At 44.2% G+C, this 22,713-nt stretch overlaps 1 protein-coding gene across 1 annotated transcript in view; it reads left to right on the top strand.

The window, feature by feature from the left end:
- Positions 1–992: 992 nt before the first annotated feature.
- Positions 993–22,713, top strand: part of gtf3c1 (general transcription factor IIIC subunit 1) — a 25,000-nt gene continuing 3,279 nt past the window's right edge. Inside the window, exons 1-38 of the mRNA XM_076013219.1 lie at positions 993–1,452; positions 2,875–3,078; positions 4,153–4,329; positions 4,406–4,549; positions 5,196–5,292; positions 5,389–5,512; positions 6,132–6,305; positions 6,422–6,537; positions 7,234–7,286; positions 7,377–7,723; positions 8,137–8,193; positions 9,142–9,269; positions 9,351–9,475; positions 9,574–9,727; positions 10,066–10,169; positions 10,390–10,523; positions 11,244–11,555; positions 12,449–12,594; positions 12,790–12,887; positions 12,998–13,094; positions 14,320–14,503; positions 14,611–14,707; positions 15,550–15,682; positions 16,315–16,402; positions 16,833–16,894; positions 17,146–17,254; positions 17,361–17,503; positions 17,913–18,055; positions 18,411–18,495; positions 18,589–18,701; positions 18,790–18,849; positions 18,936–19,029; positions 19,143–19,315; positions 19,640–20,188; positions 20,910–21,049; positions 21,206–21,310; positions 21,704–21,987; positions 22,166–22,713. The exon at positions 22,166–22,713 is cut by the window's right edge and continues 150 nt beyond it. Of these exons, the coding sequence (XP_075869334.1) occupies positions 1,232–1,452; positions 2,875–3,078; positions 4,153–4,329; positions 4,406–4,549; positions 5,196–5,292; positions 5,389–5,512; positions 6,132–6,305; positions 6,422–6,537; positions 7,234–7,286; positions 7,377–7,723; positions 8,137–8,193; positions 9,142–9,269; positions 9,351–9,475; positions 9,574–9,727; positions 10,066–10,169; positions 10,390–10,523; positions 11,244–11,555; positions 12,449–12,594; positions 12,790–12,887; positions 12,998–13,094; positions 14,320–14,503; positions 14,611–14,707; positions 15,550–15,682; positions 16,315–16,402; positions 16,833–16,894; positions 17,146–17,254; positions 17,361–17,503; positions 17,913–18,055; positions 18,411–18,495; positions 18,589–18,701; positions 18,790–18,849; positions 18,936–19,029; positions 19,143–19,315; positions 19,640–20,188; positions 20,910–21,049; positions 21,206–21,310; positions 21,704–21,987; positions 22,166–22,713 (6,122 nt within the window). The 5' untranslated portion in view covers positions 993–1,231. The remainder of the gene's footprint in view (positions 1,453–2,874; positions 3,079–4,152; positions 4,330–4,405; positions 4,550–5,195; positions 5,293–5,388; positions 5,513–6,131; positions 6,306–6,421; positions 6,538–7,233; positions 7,287–7,376; positions 7,724–8,136; positions 8,194–9,141; positions 9,270–9,350; positions 9,476–9,573; positions 9,728–10,065; positions 10,170–10,389; positions 10,524–11,243; positions 11,556–12,448; positions 12,595–12,789; positions 12,888–12,997; positions 13,095–14,319; positions 14,504–14,610; positions 14,708–15,549; positions 15,683–16,314; positions 16,403–16,832; positions 16,895–17,145; positions 17,255–17,360; positions 17,504–17,912; positions 18,056–18,410; positions 18,496–18,588; positions 18,702–18,789; positions 18,850–18,935; positions 19,030–19,142; positions 19,316–19,639; positions 20,189–20,909; positions 21,050–21,205; positions 21,311–21,703; positions 21,988–22,165) is intronic.

The following is a 22,713-nucleotide window of genomic DNA, read 5'->3' as shown; positions in this document are numbered from 1 at the left end:
CCATGGTGTTTTTGTTTTCCTAAAGTAAACGCCAAGATGTCATTGTGCTGGTTTCACTTGTACATTTCTTTTAAAAAAAAAAAAAGGTACTTCATAATAAAGATGTTGAATAAAGTATTCTTCACTTTCATTTTTGAACGTCAACGTCTCGGCGCCAACAGTCGCGACATTATCCCCTGCCATTGACCCTAATATTCTAGTGTCGGCTTTGCAACTCGGCACAGGCTTTAATAGCTTTGTGCATCAAATGAACAGTTCTGCATCAAGACGTGGATTCAGAACATGAAGGTCAGTACAGCAGTTACAATACAAGTATTACCTACTAGCAGTCCGTGTGTTGAGATGCATGGCTGCCTGTTACAGCTGCTCCAACACTTCTATGCAGTTAAGGAAGCTACATCATCACAAACTACGCAACTTCACAGTTTAAATCAATTTAATTGTCTGGGGATTATCAAAGCATTCTGGTGAAAATCATCCACTCCTGCTTTTAAAGTTTACAGTTGTTACATCTGGTGCATGCATTTGGTAATCCAGTCAAAATGAACTGGATTAACAAATGCATGCAGGAGTCGGGTGGGGAGTTGTTGTGTTGCTCTATAGGTTTTGGCCAGGCCTTTTATTTTAATGTCATTGGATCAAACAGGCTTGATGTAATTAATTAATGAGACCGCTTGATTCAATCTGCACACCTTCATCCAGCGCATGATGAGGGAGGATACTGTGCCTATATATCTGTTGTAAGACTTGATTGGTCGGCCCACAAAGTTTGTAACACACAACTCTCTGAGTGTGTTGAGTTTGAATTATTCTGCTGTCAATGTGCTGATTTGTCTGGAGGCATTTTGGATTATAAATTGTCCTTTCAAAGGGGAAACGAGCGGAAACAAACGAGTGCTTTGGCATGAAATGTTCCGGTGACGGTAAAGTAAACCCAAATCTTGCAATAGACACTCCCATCCTCTAGGTGGAGGTAGTTCATTTTGTCACCGAGTACAGTGCGGTTGTAAAAGCAGCAAGTCAACGCAAGACAATAATATTGGGCACGGTTTCTTAAAAAAAAAAAAAACGATGATGAGCTTAGCTTCTCGAATGAGTCACAGACCACAAGTGTTTTCTACGTGCTAATCTAGTGTGATACTCAAACTGCTCGTACAGTCGGCGTGTTTATCAGCGAGCCATTTAGAGTTTGTTGAGCTAACATGCTAGGTAGCCGCCAGTGCGGCAGGACATGGATCCACTGAGTATCGTCGAGGATGAAGTGGCGCTGGAAGGACTGGACGGCATCACTGTTCCTTCGCTGTGGATACGACTGGAAAGCCGACAGCCCAGCTTCCCCTTGCAGCTCGACGAGCCCACCAAGGAGTTCCTCTGGAAGTCACTCATCGGCAACACCGAACTCAAGTTCTACGAGCAGCCTCACGAGAGAGAGGATGTCTTGCTGTTTGACAGGTGAGCTCTTCGTGCTCTTGAATACGGTCCTCAAACTGTACCCACCAAGAAGTTGTGTTGATATCAAACACATGCCGACCGTGAAGTACACTGCTATACGGCATACGAGAAGAAATTGGCCTCGTTAGATCAAAAAATTGTCTGCAGCATTTCCCAAAAGTTGTGTGTTGCATGTCTCGTGAGATGTACACTACCGGTCCAAAGTGTGGACACACCTGTTTCGTATTTTATCGTCACTACTTTCTACAGTGCAGATACACACTGAAGACATCAAATATATGAGCAAGATATGTTTTGATTCATGGGAGAAAATAAAACATTTTTTTTTTTTTAGAATATCAAGTAAAAGTTGTTTTATTTTGGCAATTTAACGTCAAAGATGAAAGCAACACATTCTATTGAGCCATTCCACGCAAATTGACGTATCAAGCAGTTCCTTGTTGTAACTTTGCTGATTGAGATTTTCAGCTTATTAAAACCACAAACCCACAAACTCAGAAAATTATTATAAAATTTGAGTTTTTTTTTTTTTTTTTAAGCTGCAAGACCTGATCAGCAAAATCCAAAGTAATAAAAACTTGAAATATATTTAAGTTGAATTGCAGAAATACAACAACCTTTTCAGGATATTCTAATTTTCTGGGTAGTACCTGGATAGGAGCAAGATATGTTGATGACACCCAACTATGTTACGTTATATATATTTTATATGAAGAGTGGTTGTCCTAGATCATCAGAAATATAAAACTTGTTGGAGTCACTGTATTTCACACTTTCTGGTTTAACCCATATTCCACATGTGTTCATTCATAGGTTTGATGCCTTTGAGTGACAATCTACAATGTAAATAAATAGTCATGAAAATGAAAGAAAATCATTCAATCAGAAGTGCAGTATGTGTCCAAACTTTTGGCTGGTGGTGATTTATTTTTTTAGGATTATGATGTTGAAGGTCATCAGTCGACTAAATACTTCTGACAGTCAGATTGTCTGGGGCCTGACTAACATTGGGTACAGTGCCACACGCTGCACGTCACAGTTCTGGAAGCGCTGGTGTAAGTGCCTTTGAAATGGGGGTCACTAGACGACCCCGTGCTGTGTCCTCTTTTTCTTGTTTTTCTTTCTTCTATATATATTTTGTTGGTTGCTTGTTTGTCTGTATGCCTTCTTTCTTTTTTTTTATCTTGTGAACTGGACCTTTAGTTTGTTAATAATAAATCTATATATCTAATAAGAAATGGCCATAGAGGGTTGAAGGAATATTTAACTTGAGGAAACTATGTTTTCTCTGGAACTTGAGCGGCCGCTATTACAAATTTGTCTGTGGGGAAAATGGAAGCAAACCCTTGTGGCTTTGTGAGGTTGTGCTACCTGGCTGTTTGCGATCTGATATTTAACGCCCTGACTTGCGCTCTGCATTAGGTTCGAAGATGTCGATCCGGAAACAGGCATCGAAATAAAACACAACTTTGTACCACCAAAGGACATCTACCCAATAGATATTGTGGAAAACAAGGCTGGGATACAAGGCTCCTGTGCACTGTACAAACGGAGGACGGACATCACTAAACATGTCCGTTCCACATCGCTCACCACTTTGGTCAACCTGCGAGAGGCCATTGAAAGGTTTGTCATGTTGGCTTCAGTTTCATACGTACAGGTACCGCCCGAAAAATGAGAATATCAAGTAAAAGTTGTTTTATTTTGGCAATTTAACATTAAAGATGAAAGCAACACATTTTATTGAGCCATTCCACGCAAATTGACGTCTCAAGCAGTTCCTTGTTGTAACTTTGCTGATTAAGATTTTCAGCTTATTAAAACCACAAACCCACAAACTCAGAAAATGATTATAAAATTATTATTATAAAATTTGAGTTTTTTTTTTTTTTTTTTTTAAGCTGCAAGACCTGATCAGCAAAATCCAAAGAAAAAATAAAAACTTGAAATATATTGATTTGCATATTATTCCTTTATATAATATGTCACATTCACCTTTTAAGTTTAATTGCAGAAACGCAACAACCTTTTCAGGAGATTCTCATTTTCTGGCTAGTACCTGTATGTTAACCTTTGCAAGGCAGCAGAGATTTCAAGTCTGAAATCTGCTGAACTTTGAATATTGTGTCAATTTAAATGTAGATTACTGGTGTCCTGGTGGTGATTAGTGGTGTACATAATGCATTATAAACTTAACACTTCCACACCAAAGTGTATGAAAGAAGAACAGGCTGTTTCATTGCTAATAACCTTATATGGTGTCGTCACTTTACTTAGAGCTCTTGAAGTCATCCTACAGCACATCATTGACGTTTATAAGGAATTATTCCATTTCACAAACTAAGCATTCATTACACGTCAGAGCAGTTCTTTGACTCTTTATAACTGGCTGAAGTTATAATGTGCTGTGTAACCCAGGACTTCACATTCTTCTTTTCATACACTTTGGTGTGGAAGCGTTAAGTTTATAATGCATTATGTACACCACTTACAATACTTTATGGACCTTGATATAAGTTGCCATACATGATTATAAAACAACTTGTATAAAGCCTTGTAAATGCTTTATAATGTCTTATGAATGTTCTCATGATGCATTATAGACCAGGCCTTCATAGAAAGGCTTAGCGCATTTCTCCACTGATTTCACCGTGTTATTCCCCCCCCCCACACTCTGATTTCTAACCTGTACCTCTGCAGATACGGCCGAAAGCTCGTCATCGTGGCCTCTCAGCGGCTGCGCTTCAGGAGCCTGATTGGCGGCGAGAGCGACCCTGACTTGACGCTGACGCACGAGTCCTACTGCGTGCTGGAGAAAGTCGGCCGGGCTCGGTGGCAAGGAGAGCTTCAGAAAGATCTGCACGGGCAGAGCTTCAAGTGCGAAGGCTCACCATCACCTTCTGGCCACGTGGTGTCACAGCTCCTTTTCAATACGTTGTGTCATTTCCTGCAGGATCGACGCTCGAAAGTTGCATTACCTGAGGAAATCCCTGGTCAAACACGGACTCATCAGCATGCAGTCCCATTGCACACGAGTCAAGTCGGGCCAGCAGCAGCATTCCATTCTCCTGCAGCTGAAACGCTTCCATGTCAACAGGTTTGTTTGTGGTTTGGACGCCGTAACAGAATTCATTTTGGCAGCTGTGGCTCAGTCCATTAATGATGGAAGGGTTGGCGGTTCAAATCCCTCCTCCCAACTGTCCACATGTCGAAGTGTCCTTGGGCAAGACACTGAACCCTAAGTGACCCCAATCCCAGTGGGGCTGGCAGCTCCTTGCGTGGCAGCAGCCACCCACTGGTGTGTGTGTGTGTGTGTGTGTGTGTGTGTGTGTGTGTGTGTGTGTGTGTGTGTGTGTGTGTGTGTGTGTGTGTGTGTGTGTGTGTGTGAGAGAGTGAATGAGAGGCCATTGTAAAGCGCTTTGGGCTACCGTGAAGGTGCTGTAGAAGTGCAGTCCATTTACCATTTACCATTCATTTACATGCAGTGCTATTGTTCTAGAAGGTCAATTAAGCGATCTAATGAACAATTTCATCTCAAAGAACACAGATTTTTTTTTTAAAGGTCACTTCTAAGGACACTTTACAGAAATGACCATAGTGGCTACAAATAATAATATGAATATTAATTAATACAAATTAATGTTTATAAGCAGCTGATTTATAAGAAGTCTAAATCCCAGCTCAAACTGTCTTAACTAACTGACTGTGGAGTCAGGAAAATAAGCCCAGGTCTTCTCTTTCAGGAGGTCAAAGTATGATCTATTGATGGAATACATCTCCAACCTCCTCCAAGAGTCACCTGGTCAATTTACAACCGTGATCTTGCTCAAAGAACAAATAGTAAGTGTCTCTGCACCAGCTTGTGTTGTTTTGCTTCAGTGTTTTCCTGTTTGAGGTGACAGGGTTTTTTTTTTTCTCCCCCCCCCTCACCCCCAGAATGTGAATGAACATTCCTTGAAACGTGCCCTTCAGTACATGCAATCTGCCAAATTGATTGAGGTTTTCCACCGCCCTCTTGAGGACTTGGATCCAAGCGCGGGACCCTGCCTCACCAAAAAAGGTAACAGACAAATTACAGTGAAATACATTTTTTAAAAAAATGCAAGTTTTTCCTTTTCCATTTAATACAGGGAGTACCCGAAAAATGAGAATATCCAGTAAAAGTTGTTTTATTTTGGCAATTTAACATCAAAGATGAAAGCAACACATTTTATTGAGCCATTCCACTTTGACACTTTGATACAAATTGACGTCTCAAGCAGTTCCTTGTTGTAACTTTGCTGATTAAGATTTTCAGCTTATTAAAACCACAAACCCACAAACTAATTTTCTGAGTTTTTGAATTTGAGTTTTTTTTTTTTTTAAGCTGCAAGACCTGATCAGCAAAATCCAAAGAAATAAAAACTTGAAATATATCGATTTGCATATTATTCCTTTATATAATATGTCACATTCACCTTTTAAGTTGAATTGCAGAAACACAACAACCTTTTTCAGGATATTCTCATTTTCTGGGTAGTACCTGTATGTGGTAAAGTTTAGTCTAGTATAGTTCATCATAATACAGTATATTGATTTAATACAACATGTAAATAATATAGTGTTGATCTTTTTTTTTTTTTTTGCTTTGCAATATTGCTATGTTTGACCTGCCTAATGAAGGCTCTACATCACTGCAGGAAGCAAGGTGCAAGTGCGATGCGTCAAACTGTTAAAGCCCTACGCAAAGAAGAGCGTTGATGATGACGACGATGACGACGAAGATGATGAAGACTACACGGGAGAGGGACGAGCTATTCCTCCAGTGGGTCGAATCATGGAGCATGACGTCCTCTCGCAGGCCTATCACATCGGTACTGTACTGTACTTGAGCGTTTGCTTCTTCAGCGGTCATCAAATTTGCCATGCTGGAGGTGACCTGTGGAAATGCTGCGTTGTCCCACTCCAAATGATCCTGTCTGTGTTGCAGTTTTAGCCTGTGGTTCGAAGGGAATCCCTCAGAGTGGCATCGGGCTCAGAATGAATGTAGGAAAACTGGAATCTCGCATGATTTGCCGAAGACTGGAGAGGGCCGGTCTGATCAAGGTGAGCTAAAGGTCCATAGAAGACGTACTTTATTGATTCCCAAATTGGGAAACTGCACAATCGTGTCTGGATTTCTTGCCACCAGAACCTCCAGTTCTGCTGGACAGAGTCCCAGTCTGTCCAGCAGATTAATACGTTTCACTAAACATCAAATTGTTTTTGGAAAAATGCTTGTGTTGCTCAGTTAGCATGTTAAAACAAACTTTGTAGACCTTCTTCCATGCTGTGAAATGGTAGCTGTCACTTAGTATGACAGGTCTTTACTGCCACCTACTGTGCAGGGGTGCAAGCAGAGAGCAATAAATACTTTGTAATAAAAACTAAAAACTTAAAAAAAATAAATTAAATCTTATATTTGTGATTTTTACTTTTTTTTTTGTTGAGGTCAAACACACTGTAAAGTGGTCCCACAACCCCTCACGTTCAGCATCACTGCTATGGTATTTGCTCACATGAATCCTGCTGATGGTTTCCATCAGTCAAGCACTTTGGAAGCGACACGATCAGTTAATGCAATCATGTCAGTCAAATTGAACAGAAGCACTGTGTACTCTACAGTGAGTGAACACATTCACAAGTGGTGATGATCGAGGTTATTTGCGGTTTTGAAACGTTGGGTTGCTGGCCGGGAAGCCGCTTCTGTTCTGCTGACGTATTTCCTTTGTGTTATTTTGTGTTCCGTCTGCAACCCCGCAGGGATTCATGGAGGACGTGGGCCGACAGAGGACCACAAAATTCATCAGCCACAAGTGTGTATTCTGCAAAGCTTGGCGGCCGACTTCCAAGCTGTCGCTCCACGGTGTGTGTTAACTGCACTGCGCTGAATGTTCCCTCCGCAGGTTTGTGGGCGTGAGCGATCGACTCCAGCTGTTTGTCAAGGAGCAGGAACGCAACAAGCGACTCTGCTCGTCTGCACCGCTGACGTCCGACACCGTGCCGCCGACGCCGTCCGCCTCGGCGCCGGCGGCAAAGCAGAACAGCAAAACTGCAGCAAAGAAAAGGCAGAATTCAAATGGTAGAAAAGGAACCAAAGGCGGGAAGGAGGCCGGTCCTGTTGTCAGTGTGAAGGGCGTGACCGGAGCTCACGAAGGCTTGAATGAGGCGGGAGGGAACCGCAGTCGCACGGTGGAGAAGAAAGGAACAGCACAGAGTGGAGCTGAGAACCCCGGCGTGCATCCCGCTCACTGTAGGTTCCCTTCTTTCATTGCAAGAAATGATATTTTCTCCCTGCTACACTGCCAGTCAGCAGTTTGGACTCGGCCTCTGAATTGAATGTCTCTCCTTTCATTCTCATGACTATTATTGACATTGCAGTTTCTCACTGAATGCATCAAAACTACGTATGAACGCACATGGAATTATGGAGGAAACAATAAAAGTGTCAAATAACTCAAATTTTTTTATATTGAAATTCTTCAAAATAGCCTTCCTCATATATTTCATGTCTTCAGTGTCTATCTGCAGTGTAGGAAGTTGTAAATAAATAAATAAATAAATAAATAATTGCATGAGAAGGTTTGGTCCAAAGTTTAGACTGGTTGTCGTGTTTGTCATGGTCTTGTGCTACACTTTGAAACTCTTGTGTTCTGAAACCCCCAGCGGGTCCTGAATCCCCGAGCACGGCACCTCATCCAGCAACAAGCAGTGAGGCAGCAGGTAAGGAAGCTTGATGGTCGCTCACATCGTCTCCAGCTGCTGATCATGATTCACTTTGAAACTCTGTCGCAGCAGCTTGTCTTTGTGGCAAGACCCAACGTACACTGTGCTGCTACTTATGTCGCGTGTATAATCAGCAATCTGAAATCACTCCCATCTGTTTTATATGATTTCTTCGAGAAGCAGAAATCTTTTGAAAGTATTTTCCTAATTTTGATGAGTAATACAACTCTCAGCGCTTTCAAATACAAGTGAGTGTTAGTACAAGAACAAGCTGTATTTCATTCATTTCATTTCCAGTGTTTTAAGAGTCGCCTCATCAAAAAGGACTTCAAGGAGATTTTATTCTATTGCTTTTGCTCATTTTCAATTTAAATCCAAACACGTTTTCTTCGTATCCCATCATACACAGGTACTACACAGAAAATTAGAATGTCCTGAAAAGGTTGTAGTATTTCTGCAATTCAACTTAAAAGGTGAATGTGACATATAGGAATAGGAATGTGACATAAAGGAATAATATGCAAATCAATATATTTCAAGTTTTTATTTCTTTGGATTTTGCTGATCAGGTCTTGCCGCTTAAAAAAAAACCTCAAATTTAAAAACTCAGACAATTAGAATGTTCCATAAAGTCAAATCTTTATGAAAATCTTAATCAGCAAAGTTACAACAAGGAACTGCTTGAGACGTCAATTTGCGTGGAATGGCTCAATAAAATGTGTTGCGTTCATCTTTTATGTTAAACTGCCAAAATAAAACAACTTTTACTTGATATTCTCATTTTTCGGGTACTACCTTGTGTTTCTCCTCCTATGAGGCGGCTCACCAAAACACTCCCATCCATCCGCTGCAGCCCCAGCCCCTCCGTCACAGAGTTTCCGTCTCGCTGTGGGAAAGATGCGGTGGAAGCTCAGTGCTTTGTGTTTGTCTTGCTGTCTCAACCAGGAGGAGCTTCAGTGAGGCCGGAGGACGACGTCGCAGCGACTCCTGGCAGCTGTTTGCCTCCGAGTGAAGCACCGGCTGTGGGCCCACGCAACAACATCGTGGAGGTCAAAGATATTTTCAAGCCAAAGGTGGGTGCGGAAGGTCCGCTCGGCTCTCCTCTGCCCTGGGTTCTCCGCGGACTGCTCACTTCTCACCTTTGTCTTCTTCAGAACGCCAAAATGCAGAAGCACAGGAATGCCTGCGAGAGGACTCACGAGACCTATCGCCTGCTGAGGAGGAAGAACCTGATCGTCGAGGCCGTCCACAACTTTAAAATCATAGATGGCCTTTTCCAGTCAGTTGGTCTTGATCGTCGATAATAAATTGCAAATTACACTTTTAGCACGACGACTTTTTCTGAGCATATCGATTTTTTTTATCCCCCCCCCAAAGGCTGCAGAAGATGATCAACGATGACGAGAAACAGGACGGATTCAATGCAAAGTGTTGTAAGAAGACAATCTTACGACTCATCCATTGCCTGTCCAGAGAGGGTTTGCTGAAGCTCTACTCTACCACTGTCGTACAGGATGGGGTCACAAAGAAGGTAACTGCTACTGTTTAAGGGCTGCAGCTGAGGATTATTGTTGCCGTCGACCAATCTATTGGTTATCTCTATCATTAGTCACCGCCTATTTTGGGCTTCTGTTTACCTTAACTTGCTTAAATCTTCACACCTGTGTTAGGCTGTTGTACTCTGACAGTGTTTTTAAACAAATATATCAAAATAATGACACGAAAAGCATTTAGCTGTTTTCAACGTAAAATATCACAGGTATATTCACACTGCTGTTGAACCTTACAGACAAAAATTCAGACATTAAAATTTGAGTCTTTCTCTCTACCGCTCACCTGTGGGTTATTTCGCGTTCTTCTGCCTTGCAGGTTGACCTGGTTGTGCATCCATCCGTTCACCCTAATGATGAGAGAGTGACCCAAGCCATTGAGCAGATCCGCTTCAGAATCTCCAGCTCTTACACCGCCATCCGGTGAGCACAAACAACCATCAAGCGTTCTGAAGACGTCAGAGAAAAGTTTCTTCTTCGCTAAACCACTGCACACCTCTTGTTAGCTTGTAGATATTCTCCTCCGCTCCACTGTCCCGACCCTCTCACTAGCCAACTATTCACACGCTCAATCCACGATTCAAGACGTACGCAATGTGTTTTTTTTTACCCCTCTGCCCCCCCCCCCCCACCCCCCCCCCAGTGTGCAGCAAGCGGAGGAGAAAGCCAGGGAGAGGAAACTGATGATGACCTCCAGTGATGCCACGGGCCAGAAGAGCAAAACCGGTGGAAAGGAAGCAAGCCGGAAACACAAGGACGAGTTCATTCCCAAAGCAGGTTGCGTTCAGCTTCAGTATAATCACACATTGAAAACATAAAGACTCGTTGCCATAGAGGAGCCCTGGCAGGATCAGTTTTGAGCCAATCAGCTGATTGAATGGTAGTTGAGTCGAGTCGTGACCTGCTTGGATTTGAGAAGAGAGAAGTTAAGTGTGTAATATCTGGAGATTTTGAAGAAGAAACAGCGACATCAAGTGGTTACATTTCAGATTGGAGCGTCCTCCACTCTCTCCCCCCTGTCCCGAGCTTGCCAGTGAACTACGGTGGCCTGCGAGCACAAACCTGGACACCTCGTCCACCTTCTTCTTTGTTGCAGCGTCCACCCTAATTATTAATCACATCGTCAGGCAGCTGGATTGTCCACACCAGGCTTCCTTAGAAATGTGGTGGTGCAAGATGGCAGCTAACTGGGAGCAACTTTAGCAACATTAATAGGAGCCATTCAATGTTTCTAGATACATACTGACTTGACCGGCCATTTTTCTTTACTGTTGTTATTTGCACGTTGAGCCGCAGGGCTTTGATGGCTCCCTCACCGTGTAGTTTGACGCGTCAGTAATTCGTTAACTTCAAGAAAGATACAAAGCTGTGTGTGCGATGACCCTGCGCTCTGCTCCCAAGGACCAAAGTTTACTTTTGTCTTTTACATCAATAGCCTGAAATCCAGCCTATTGAAAGCTAATGAAAGCCCCCCGTGTGTTTTTCCTTTGTTTGCAGTTCGTGGCCTTGGGAAGAGGATGGGTTTCCAGCCCAAGATGCCTCGGCTGCGTGTCGTCCACTCCTTCCTCTGGTACCTCGTGTACGGCCAATCGCAAAAACCCGACCCTGCCGACTGCCAGTCCAGCGCTGGACCTGAAGACGGTCCACACAGCAGTGGTGACCCTGCCAGTGCCTCTGTTGCCTCGCCAGCTGCCGACTGCACTCAGTCAGAGTTGGATACCAAATCACCTGCTGACGACCAGGAGGAGGAGGAGGAGAAAGGAGAGAAGGACGACTCGCAACACGACGACTCCGAGGCCAAGAACACTGGTGAGAACTTTTACTATGTATGTAAATATATAGATATATATGCAGTGGTCCCTCACTATAACTCGGTTCACCTTTCGCAGCCTCGCTGTTTCACAGATTTTTTTTTTTTGTGTGTAATTTTGCATGCTTTTTTTTTTTTTTTTTTACAGCGTATAGTTTGAACGCGCATTATACAAAACGTTATTGTGTTCGGTGTCCTGATTGGCTAAGGGAGAACCGCACGTGTTCTGCGTCCTGATTGGCTAAAGGACTGTACTTTACTACACCACTGTCAATCAATCTCCTCCGTGCAGTGTCTCCTGTACAGTACAGAATGCGTTCGGCGAGCCAGATTTACATTAATGTTCATGTTTGTCGCCTCTGACGGCGTCTTCACTGTCAGAGGAGCTGTGCAGTACGCGGGAGTTGCTGTTAATTAGTCGTTACGTGTCGAACCTTGTAGATTGATCATTAAAATTAAATTTTTTAAAAACTTTTGGGCTTTGGGGTTTTGATCTTTGGTTTCATTTACTAATATTGTACTCATTTTTTTTTTAAATAGCGAGAGTTTGAACTTTGAGAGTGTTTAAATAAGAGAGAAATGTGAGAAAATGTTAATGGCTGGTTAATGTGTGGTTAGGGGGTTTTAATGCTTAAAACATGTCGAATAATTGTAAAAAAAATAAATAAAATAAAGCTGAGTACATGGCGGATTTCATCTATCGCGGGTTATTTTTAGAACGTATCCCCCGCGATAAACCAGGGACCACTGTATATAAAGATACTGTATATGGAAGCATATATGCGTATATGTGTATATTATTTCTATATATATAAGTATCTAAATAAAAAATCTACTATATATTGGTTGATTGCGTCTCCTGTGATGTCGCCTGCCTCCGGCCGTCCGCCAGTGCACGTGGATGAAGACTCGTGGAAGAGATTCGTCCCTCCTGTCCGCGTCCACAAAGACTTTGGCAGCGGCTGGGCGATGGTCAGTGACGTGCTCCTCTGCCTGCCTCTGTCGGTCTTCATCCAGTTCACACAGGTCAACTACAAGGTGAGCACACAACTCGCCTGCTAGCTAAAAAGCTGCCGTTGAGGTTCCGAGCCCCCCATCTGTTGCCTTCAGGGCTGGCACCAATTCTCGTGTTGGATGAAATAAGTGTCGGTTGTGTTGGTCGGTAGCGTGTGGCACCAATCGGGACGTAAGGTGGTTGCGTTTTGGAGGACATTTCCTGGCTTGTGTCCCCAGGTGGATGGACTGGAGGAATACCTCAACGACCCTGTGAAGCAGCACCACCTGATCAGGAACCTGCCGTCCAGAGTCAAAAGACAGCTGCTCTTCAAACGGTGACTGCTGACCTTTTTTGTCCCTTCAACTCAGCCGTTTCCTGTCCGCCAAACGCCGGCGGTCACTTTTGCGTTGGTTTTTCAACCGTCGGTCTCGTTTCTGTGGCCAGGAAATACATCTTTGCGTTTCACGAGAACCTGCAGAAGTTGGTGTACATGGGCCTCCTGCACTTTGGTCCCGTGAAGAAGTTCAAGGAGAAAGACCAGGTCTGTTGATTTTGATTTGATGTACTTTATTAATCCTTATTTTTTATTTATTTATTTTTAAAAAATATATATATTTTATTGCAGCATTTTAGCGGTTAGACAAAACAGTCTGTAAATGAGAGTAACAGCTGTAAAATAAATCCTGAACAAACCCACCCTCCCACTACGCACGCTGTCAGCCCCACAAGGATAATTAGAAATCAACATACATATAACATTAAAGCAAAAAAAAAATAAATAAATAAATAATAATAATGTTATAAATAATGAGTACCAGCGTGTCAAAAATAGCCATACATCAGTGTTGTCGAGAATGAACATACTTGCATAATATACATATAAGAAATATGTACATCTATAGATAAAGAGAATATAAATTAACATACTAATACTGGGGGGGTGTGGGGGTAAATAAATAAATAAATGAACAGAAAAAGAATTTAAATAATAAAAATTAAAAGAAAAATAAAGGTACTTTATTAATCCTTTACAGGAAATTAAATTGCCACAGCAGCAACATTAATACAGTACCCTCAACTCAAGTACCAAAATAAAACCAGCCCACCCACAACTAAAACCAACCAATATATTAAATAAATACACACAAACAAAAAAAAAGCAACCACAACTTGGGCTTAAAACCTTTACTAAAAGAAATAAAAAAAGAAATAAGGGAAGAAGAAGGGATGAGGAGTGGAGTGGAGCGGAGCGGCCAGGGGTTGGGGGCAAAGTTAATGTCTGCATTTCACCGCTGCTAAATCACAACTCAATCAGTTCAAGCGCCGACTCATTCCTGCAGTCAAACTCCATTACAACCAGTTTGATGACGTAATGATTGCGAATGCTCTGCCACCATCATGAGTGCAGGGAAATGAGTCAGGATGTGCTGAGCAAGTTTGGGAGCATTTTAGTGTTGAAAGAAAACCATTTCCAAAATGTCTCATTGAAAGTGACTGAGAGAATTCCAAGTGTGCAAAATTCATCGTGACACACGAGCAGCCGGCTGCTTTGAAGAGCCTGGAGTGTAAACCATGATGCTGTGCATAATGAATGAACCACAGAGTGCTTCATCGCCACCATGTGGACAGAGTGGACAGCAGCACCATTCAAGGAGTCTCAGGAAGTTGAGACGCCGTCGCATAAAGTAGACAACCGCTGATCCCAAGTCAGCACGTTGGCGTTGACATCACCAGTCCCCCCCCCCCTTTGGTGTTTTCCCACGCAGGTGTTTGTGTACGTGAAGCGCAACATCAGCATCGTGGACACCACCAATGCGGAGCCTCACTACTGGCTGGTCACAGAGTCAGCTGACAAGCCCTTTGAACGGCGCCACTACACATTCAACACTGCTGAGGATGTGGAAAACTACTGGTTTGACCTGATGTGCGTCGTGCTCAACACACCTCTGGGTATGTGCAAGCGCCCGCACACACACACACACACACACACACACACACACACACACACACACACCGATGTGAGTGTTGAGGATGACCTTCTTTGGTGCTATTTCCAGGGGTGATCCGTCATAAGAGAGATGCCTCGGATGAGGAGAAGGGTCCTTCGTTTCCCGACGGACGCATCGTGTTTGTTGGCCTTTCGCACCTGCTGCAGTAAGTGAGCGGAGATTCTTTTGCAACAAAGAACTTTGGTAGAGCACGGCGACACGCCGCGAATTAGCAGAAAGACAAGTTGTTTGTAGCGGGGAACACACTGAGACTATTTCATATTATATTAATGTGTGTTGCTATCCACTTTGCTGCTGGAGGGGCTGGAATTTCCCCCACTGTGGGACTCAAAGGATTATCTTATATTATTTTATCTTAAGCTGAAGAGGGTGTAAATGCAAGTCAAAATGCAGTATGAAAACTGTCTGTTGAATAATGAAAATTATTTCTGCTCTTTTAACATCATCCCAGAATATAAGAAGTCCGATTTATTATGGCTTCATCCGAATGTATGTTATTTTCTATAGTTGTTTGGGTTTTTTCTCTCTTTTTTTTTGCCTCGTATTTTTCAGGGAAATGTTGTGATTTTTATTTATTTTTTTATTTTTTTACTTTACTTTGCTTTCTTAATCTGTGTTGTGTGACAAATGGGAACTCATTTTAAACGTCTGCAAACTGTCAATGCGATCCATTCCAGCTATGTCTTCTTTTTCCATTCATTTATTTTTCTAAAACTCAGTCTGTTTGGATTTCTTACAGACGAGACGCAGTGTGTTGAATGTAAAGGATGTACGTTGCATAGAGCAGGGACAGACAGCTCTAGATCAGACCTTTATTTATTATTCCAAGTGAGATTGAAGACGTTCACGCTGCCGTATTATCACCTAGGGATTGAAACACCTGGTAGAGGCATGGATAAGAACTGAGATAATAAATAATGATCAAAGTATCCTCAATTACACGCTGGTGTTTAAGTTACACTCCTGTATGTGCATGTGAACACACAGGGGCAGTGAAGAGGTGTGCGATGACGGCTCGGTGCCAGGAGATGGTAAAGGAGCAGGAGGCCTGGACTCCAAGTTTTTTGCTCATCTAAAGCGGAACTGGTTTTGGACCAGTCACCTGCTGTCCTGCAGGACGGTAGGTCTGTGAGCTAGGGATGGGATTCAGCAGGTTTTATTAGATCGCTGATCGGAAGTCCCCGATCCAATACGTACATTATGCATTTATACAGGTAGTACCCGAAAAATGAGAATAAAAGTTGTTTTATTTTGGCAATTTAACATCAAAGATGAAAGCAACAAATTTTATTGAGCCATTCCACGCAAATTGACATCTCAAGCAGTTCCCTGTTGTAACTTTGCTGATTAAGATTTTCAGCTTATTAAAACCACTAACCCACAAACTCAGAAAACTGTGAAAAGCTTCAGTTTTGTAGCTTTAAAGAGTCCAAAGAATCCAAAACACCTGCAAAAGGGTGCTGAGCCTTTAAAAAGTCTGTGTTGGTTTGGCTCAGAAGAGTTCACACATGGGCAAACACAACAAGCTTCTCATGGTTATTCTAATTTTCTGGGTAGTACTGTATAGTAATTAATTATATATAATTATTATCACACAAAAATAATAAACACACAACTGGAGTCCACACAAAATAGTCTTTTGAACGTTCCATGTTCATCCAAACTGAACATGGGGGCGTGGCTTGTCGACGTATATGCGTCCGTGCACATGTGTACTGTAGTCGCCCATGGAAAACCTGTTTGACTTTGCAGACCCCGAGCGGTTTGGCAGCCAATGAGACGAAGATCCGACTGAAGAGCCTGTTGAGTAAAAATGCCCTGCAGTTGGCGCTCAAAGCCGGTGAGTCGCTGCTTGCAGCTGCCGTGGTGGATAGAATCACAGTCAGTCTCACTGACTCTTCCCGCATCAGGTCACTCAATGGGTCAACAGGTTGTGTAGCGCACAGGTACCTCCTATCACACCTGTTTATTTGGCCTTGACCACGGGAAGAGAGCGGCAGTCGTGTCATTGATATGCGGGAACTTACATGTGATTGGTCGAGAAAGTCACATGATCAGTTTTACTCTACAGCAGACGTTCTTTGAATGTGACGGTGATAAAAAAAAAAAAAAAAAAAAGTAGAGGTAAATTTCTGTTTTTAAAAATTCCTTTTTTGAGTGAATATTAAAAACGGAGGCCGTCGTCTTCCATGATGTTCAACAACCTGTTTGTGTTACTGCGGTGATGCTAACCAATAATGTACGTATGTGTGTATGTGTGTGTTGAACAGGGGGAAGCACATCGCTTCATTATGTGACTGCCAAACAGCCCCTGAAAGGACAAAATATTCAGGTATTGCCACATTGCTTAACGCAACACCTCCTTCGTGTCCTGACCCGGGTGGTGGTTCCTGCTTTCAAGAAGTGGGACCAGAGGGTGGGCGGTAATCATAGGGGATCGCGCTCCTCGGCCTCCCTGGTTGGATGCGGCTGATAGTCCGTCCAGGGTGCTCGAGGGTCGGTGGGAGTTTGCCCAACCAGCCTGCATGTGCTTTGTGGATTAATCTTTTTTTTTTTTTTTTTTTTTTTTTTTTTTTTGACCAGTTCACTGTGGAACCTGCTTCTAGAAACCAGCGGGTGGTTGGAGGGAAGGGAATGAAAAGGAAGAGGAGCAAAAAGGAGGTTGTTAAGGCCCCTCGTAAGAAGAGGAAAGGTATGCACAAAAGTTCTGCTCACCGAGAAAAAAAAAAAAAAAAAATAAAGCACGGTGTGTATTTTCTTTTCCATTGTTTCACTTTGAGTTTGTTCTCTGGCCAAAGAAGTGAAAAAGCGCAGCGTGGCTCACGACGAGGCCGACCACAGGGCTCTGAAGATGATGACCAGACAGAGAGTCTACTGGTCCGTTCAGGAGGACTCACTGATGATGCTCTGCCGGGTGGCCTCACACCTCCTCAACAGCAAGGTACACACACACACACACAAACACAGCACACATCGCTTGTCTATTACATCATGAGCAGAACACACCTGGTTAATACTGCCCTCTACTGTCCAAATAGAATCATTTTGAGTGTCACTTCTAGTGCAGAAATGCCTTTTTTTAAGAAACAAGTGAATATCCACAGCTTGCAATGTTGTGCGTTAGTGTCGCGTTAGTGTATGTTCTGATTAGTATACTATATTATTACAATGATTTAATTATGATTGGACCAACCATCACTTTAAATACTAGATATTGACAACACAAATACCACAAATACATTGTATCATTTACCAGTGCTTACCAACCTGACTTTTGCACTGCAACATCGTGTGTGTGTGTGTGTGTGTGTTTACACTAAAGCATAGAGTGGTTTGTTCCTGTGTTCCAGTTGAAAAGGCCGTTTATCCCCTTCTGCGTGATAAGAGACCTGCTCCACGCAGAGTTTGAGATCTCCATGGACAAAACGTCTCTGGCTGTCGGACGTCGCACCCGATACATCCTCAAAAACCCTCAGACGCTTCTCAACTACAGGTAGTTCTTCATCCAGGTGGAGGCCTCTCAGCAAAGACTTTCACTTTTATTCATCCGCTGCTGCTGCTGCTGCTGCTGCTGCTGCTGCTGCATTTGAATAAATATGAACACGTTCATACTTTTTTTTTGATCGTGTTTTGTTTTTCTTTGGCTTGGTTTTGTTTTTCTTTGTTCATTATTATTATTATTTTTTTTTATTATTGATTGATTTTTTTTTTTCATATTTTTCAGTAAAAGGTGCATAATTTTCAGTCTTTTTGTAAATAAAGTGTGATTGTAAAAATCAAAGAAAATCTTCTTCTTCTTCTTCTTCTTCTTCTTCTTCTTCTTCTTCTTCTTCTTCTTCTTCTTGCAGAGTCAGTCTGGCTGAGGTGCACGAGGACAAAGCTCTGATGAAGGTGTTGGAGGAGAGCAAGCCCACCAACCAGGACAACCCCGAGGTGCGCGCGTGTTCACTTTCATTCATTTCTGTGTGTCTTTTTTTTCTCTCCCCCCTTGAAGCTGTTGGTAAAAATCTTCCGGGTGTGTTTCAGGATTGTGTGAAAGCTTTCTCCAAGTACGTTGCGCTGCTCCGACAGAAGTTCAGCGCCTCTCTCGGCCCCCTCGACAAAATGCTCCCGGACACCAAGCAGCAGCTCTTTGCGCGGTAAGAACAGCAGCTTGGAAAATGAGGAGATATGAGAAAATATCGCCGTTATCTTCTTTCCAAACCTCTGCACTTGTGTGCGTTGTAGGTTCCGGGTTTCGGCGATACACAGTGGAAGGGACGCGCCGTACAAGGATGTCCTCAACAGGTGAGTGCACGCTGTCCTATTTCTCGCCACGCTCGCTCCTCACACGCCAATATCAAGTTTGCTCATTTGTCGTGCGCCCACTGCAGCACCGAGGACATTCACGCTATCGTGTTGGACAACCTGATCCAGAGCACTTTGGCCATGACCAACAACCAGATGAAGTACTCCCGGTCCTTTCAGGTAGTGACAGCTTTCAATTTCCAGTGTCTGCTTTGCTTTGTTGCTCGCAGAAGATAACATTCAAGGTGCAGTGTGTCATATTGAGCTTGACTTGGACCTCTCCTCCCCCTCAGACCTTCCAGTTGTACAGCAATTACAACCAGGAGCTGCTCTGCAAGGTGTTTGTCCACATCAGGACGAGGGGTCTGGTCAACCGCCGGCGCGTCAATCACCTGTTTGGGCCGAAAAAGAACCGAGCCTTGCCCATCCTGCCCATGTCCTACCAGCTGTCCCAGTCCTACTACAGGTACCCACCCTCGGCTAGAGTACAGTTTTATTACAGTTTATATTACAGTTTTATTTCATATGTATAAATATGTATGTATATATATGTATATATATATATATATTATAAGTACAATCTTCTGAACCTGTACTTTCTTACTTTTACTTGAGTAAAGGATTTGCTTCGATGCTTTTACTTTTACCAAAGTATATTTTTTTTACACTAGTATCCATACTTTTACTCAGAATGTGAGTACTTTTGTCACCTCTACCTAAACTAAAGTTTCGAGCCTGTTGTCTGTATTGACCATTGAAGTGACTCCTCCACTACTGTCCCACCCAACAGGTGGTTCTCCACACGCTTTCCCCACTCACTCTTCAACGACTGCTTCCACTTCCTGAAGAGTCTGGTTGAGGGCAGGTCGGAGGGCGACAGGCCCATCACCGTCTTCCACCAGGAAACCGACACCAGGTCCAAAAGTGGGGAGGAGCTGATTGCAGCCAAAAACGAAAGAACTAAAAAACCAAGCCAAGGAAAAGAGGACGAGCGAACTGATCGCTGTCCCGACCAGGAAGGAGATGAGCGTCAGAAGAAAGTGGAAACGGACCGGGAGAACCCAGAGGGTGGCGGCACCGCCGCACCAGACGAACCCCCGCCTGACGCGGATCAGAGAAACGCTCGTCCCGCCAGAGGTTCCTCGAACGCAGCACCCGGAGCTGCCGAAGAACCTCCAGACACGTCGGACATGATGGCGTTCACGCTGGATTCTCCGGGCGGAGCCTGCGGGATCTCGCTCGGCCTCTTCTCCCTGGGACTGCTGAGTGTCTACATCTCCATCCCCAAGCAGATCGTGCTGGTGGACAGCAACCTGGTGGACACCGAGGTGGTCAAGAGGTGAGCTCATGTAGACCGTGGCTCTGTTGCGCTCTTCTCGAGGGATGCACCAATACCAGTAGAGTACGAGTAGTATTTGCATTTCGCTACTTACAGATACTGATGCTGAGTACTTGATGAGGCTCTTACACATGATAGAATTGCTTTGATTTTTTGGGGGGGGGATTTTTCCACAGGTGTTCAGTTATTTGAACAACATTCCTCAGCGTGTTTTTCTACAACAGGATGAGAGTCACAAGTTCTACTGCAGTACAAACACAAATTTAACAAAATTGTCATAAACATACATATATCACCGCTATCGGCACATATTTTATGAGTACGAGTAGATTACCCAACCCCGGTATCGGTGCCGATACCACACGCTGTTATTGGCGCCGATACCACACGCTGGTAACGGTGCATCCCTTTGTTTTTTTCCTCATTTTCTCCCCAAATAACACAAGTGATAACACGGGTACATATCTTGTTTTATTGCAGTGTATTTCGTTTGTCAAAAAAAAATGGTTTTCATATCAAAATTATTGATAAAATATATTTTATTCAATTTTCACTTGAGTAATCCAGTGTGGGCTTTGTGCTCTGCATTGAATTTGGGGTTGTTTATTTTAAGGCCAACAGTTTTCTGCTTATCAGACATGAACAGTGCTAAAAATCCGTGACCGTTTGGTGCAACATGCGCTGCAATTGTGAAAGTGTTCTAATTGTCATGGTCGTTCAGTATGGCAGCGCTGGAGGAAGACGACGAGGACGAGGACGACAACGAGGACTGCGAGGGCAGGAAGAAAATGGAAGTGAAGGCGCATCAGGCATCGCACACCAAGTACCTGATGATGCGAGGATACTGCTCCCCTGGCATCGGTGCTGTCACACTGTCGAACCCTTCCTTAGAGAGACAATGTTACCACCATAAATGACATTTTAACAGTTTGAGTCGCTGGGTGATGATGCGCAGGTCTCATTAATGATGTGATCAAGTGTGAAATGACTGTGTGCCGCTCTTCTCCTGTTGTCTAGTCAATCGACTCGGCCTGAACACCACCGATAACATCGTGGTGGACTCCTGCATCATGAAGGTGCAGCTGCGCAGCAAACCTGCTCACCAGCTCTTCCCTGTGGAGGGTAGGTGTCACTGCTCGCCGGGAATATCAAGGCCTTGCTCGCCAGTTAGCTGCCATCTCGCGCCGTCATATTTCTAAAGGAAGCCCGGTGTGGACAATCCAGCTGCCTGACAGCGCGTCTCGTATTTAGAGTTAATGCTCGCGTCTTCAAATGACAAAACAAAGAAGAAGGTGGACGAGGTGTCCAGGTTTGTGCTCACAAGCCACCGTAGCTCACTGGCAAACTCGGGAGAGGGAAGGTGCAGAGTCCCTAAGGGGGCATAAGTGAAAGAGCGCTGCAATCTAAAATGTAACCACTTGATGTTGCTGTTTATTCTTAAAAAAAAAAACAAATCCAAATATTCCACACTCGACCTTTAAAATGATAATTTCTCTCTGTTTTATTCAATCTCAGATTCCTCGGTTGACTTGTTTGGCTGTGGGCCTTCGCTGCTCCCCTCCCACCTCTCCTCCGTCCACTCGGCCCGCTCGTCTCCGCCCGGCGCCGGCAGGTGTGAGCTGCGCCTGGTTGAGCAGAGGGGCTACACCTCCCAGGACCTGGGGGCGTTTGCTCAGCTCAGGGGGGTTTTAGATGCAGCGGGAGAAGTTGGTGTTGACGAGCGTGACCTCTGCCAGACACACACGCACCTGGAGGAGCAAGAGTGTGGACGCAGCCGGAGCCTGCAGCAGTACCTGAAGGTATTTCCTTTAGCATCACTCAATCGAAGGTCACTTATTGCGTTTATTGTTGAACCCTGGTATCCGTGCATTCCTAGTTATTATGATCGGACTCTTGTTTTGTTTTGTTTTTTTTTTAAATTGCTTTGGCCAGCAATTTCTTTTTTTCTCACGGTGCTCCTTCCTGTTTCTTCCTCAGGACTTGGAGGAAGAGGGCCTGGCGGTGCGTGTGGGCAGCCTGGGCGTGCGCTGGGTGCTGATGGAGCACGCCGAGCCGTGGCTGCTGACTGTGAGCTCCAAGCACGGAGGCCAGCCCGAGGTCTCCAGGTCCGCAGACCCGCAGCAGGCCGCCGCCTTCAGGAGCAAGAGGTGCCGGAGACACACCACGCGCCAGGTGGGAGAGCCGCCGGCCAAGAGGACGGAGAAAGGCGGGCGAGAGGGCGAGGACGCGGAGGAACTGAGCCGAGAAGGAGAAGAGATGGAAAGCAGAGAGCGGGAGGACGGGAAGGCGAGTTTGGACCTGGAGGAGGGAGGAGAGCTGCAGGGAGACACTGAAGGGACTGAAGCCAGAGAGCAGGAGCCTCCAGCTGAAGAGACGCCGGAGTCCAGCTCAGTGCCGCCAGAGTCCAGCTCAGTGCCGCCAGAACCCAGCTCCGTGCCGCCAGAGTCCAGTTCAGCGCCGCCAGAGTCCAGCTCAGTGCCGCCAGAATCCAGGTCAGCACCGCCAGAACCCAGCTCCGTGCCGCC

This window comes from Nelusetta ayraudi, unplaced genomic scaffold (genome assembly GCF_046127955.1).
Source record: "Nelusetta ayraudi isolate G7.1 ecotype Tasmania unplaced genomic scaffold, CSIRO-AGI_Nayr_v1 ptg000006l, whole genome shotgun sequence".
In the NCBI taxonomy this organism is placed as follows: domain Eukaryota; kingdom Metazoa; phylum Chordata; class Actinopteri; order Tetraodontiformes; family Monacanthidae; genus Nelusetta; species Nelusetta ayraudi.
This window is presented reverse-complemented; position numbering and strand designations above follow the sequence as displayed.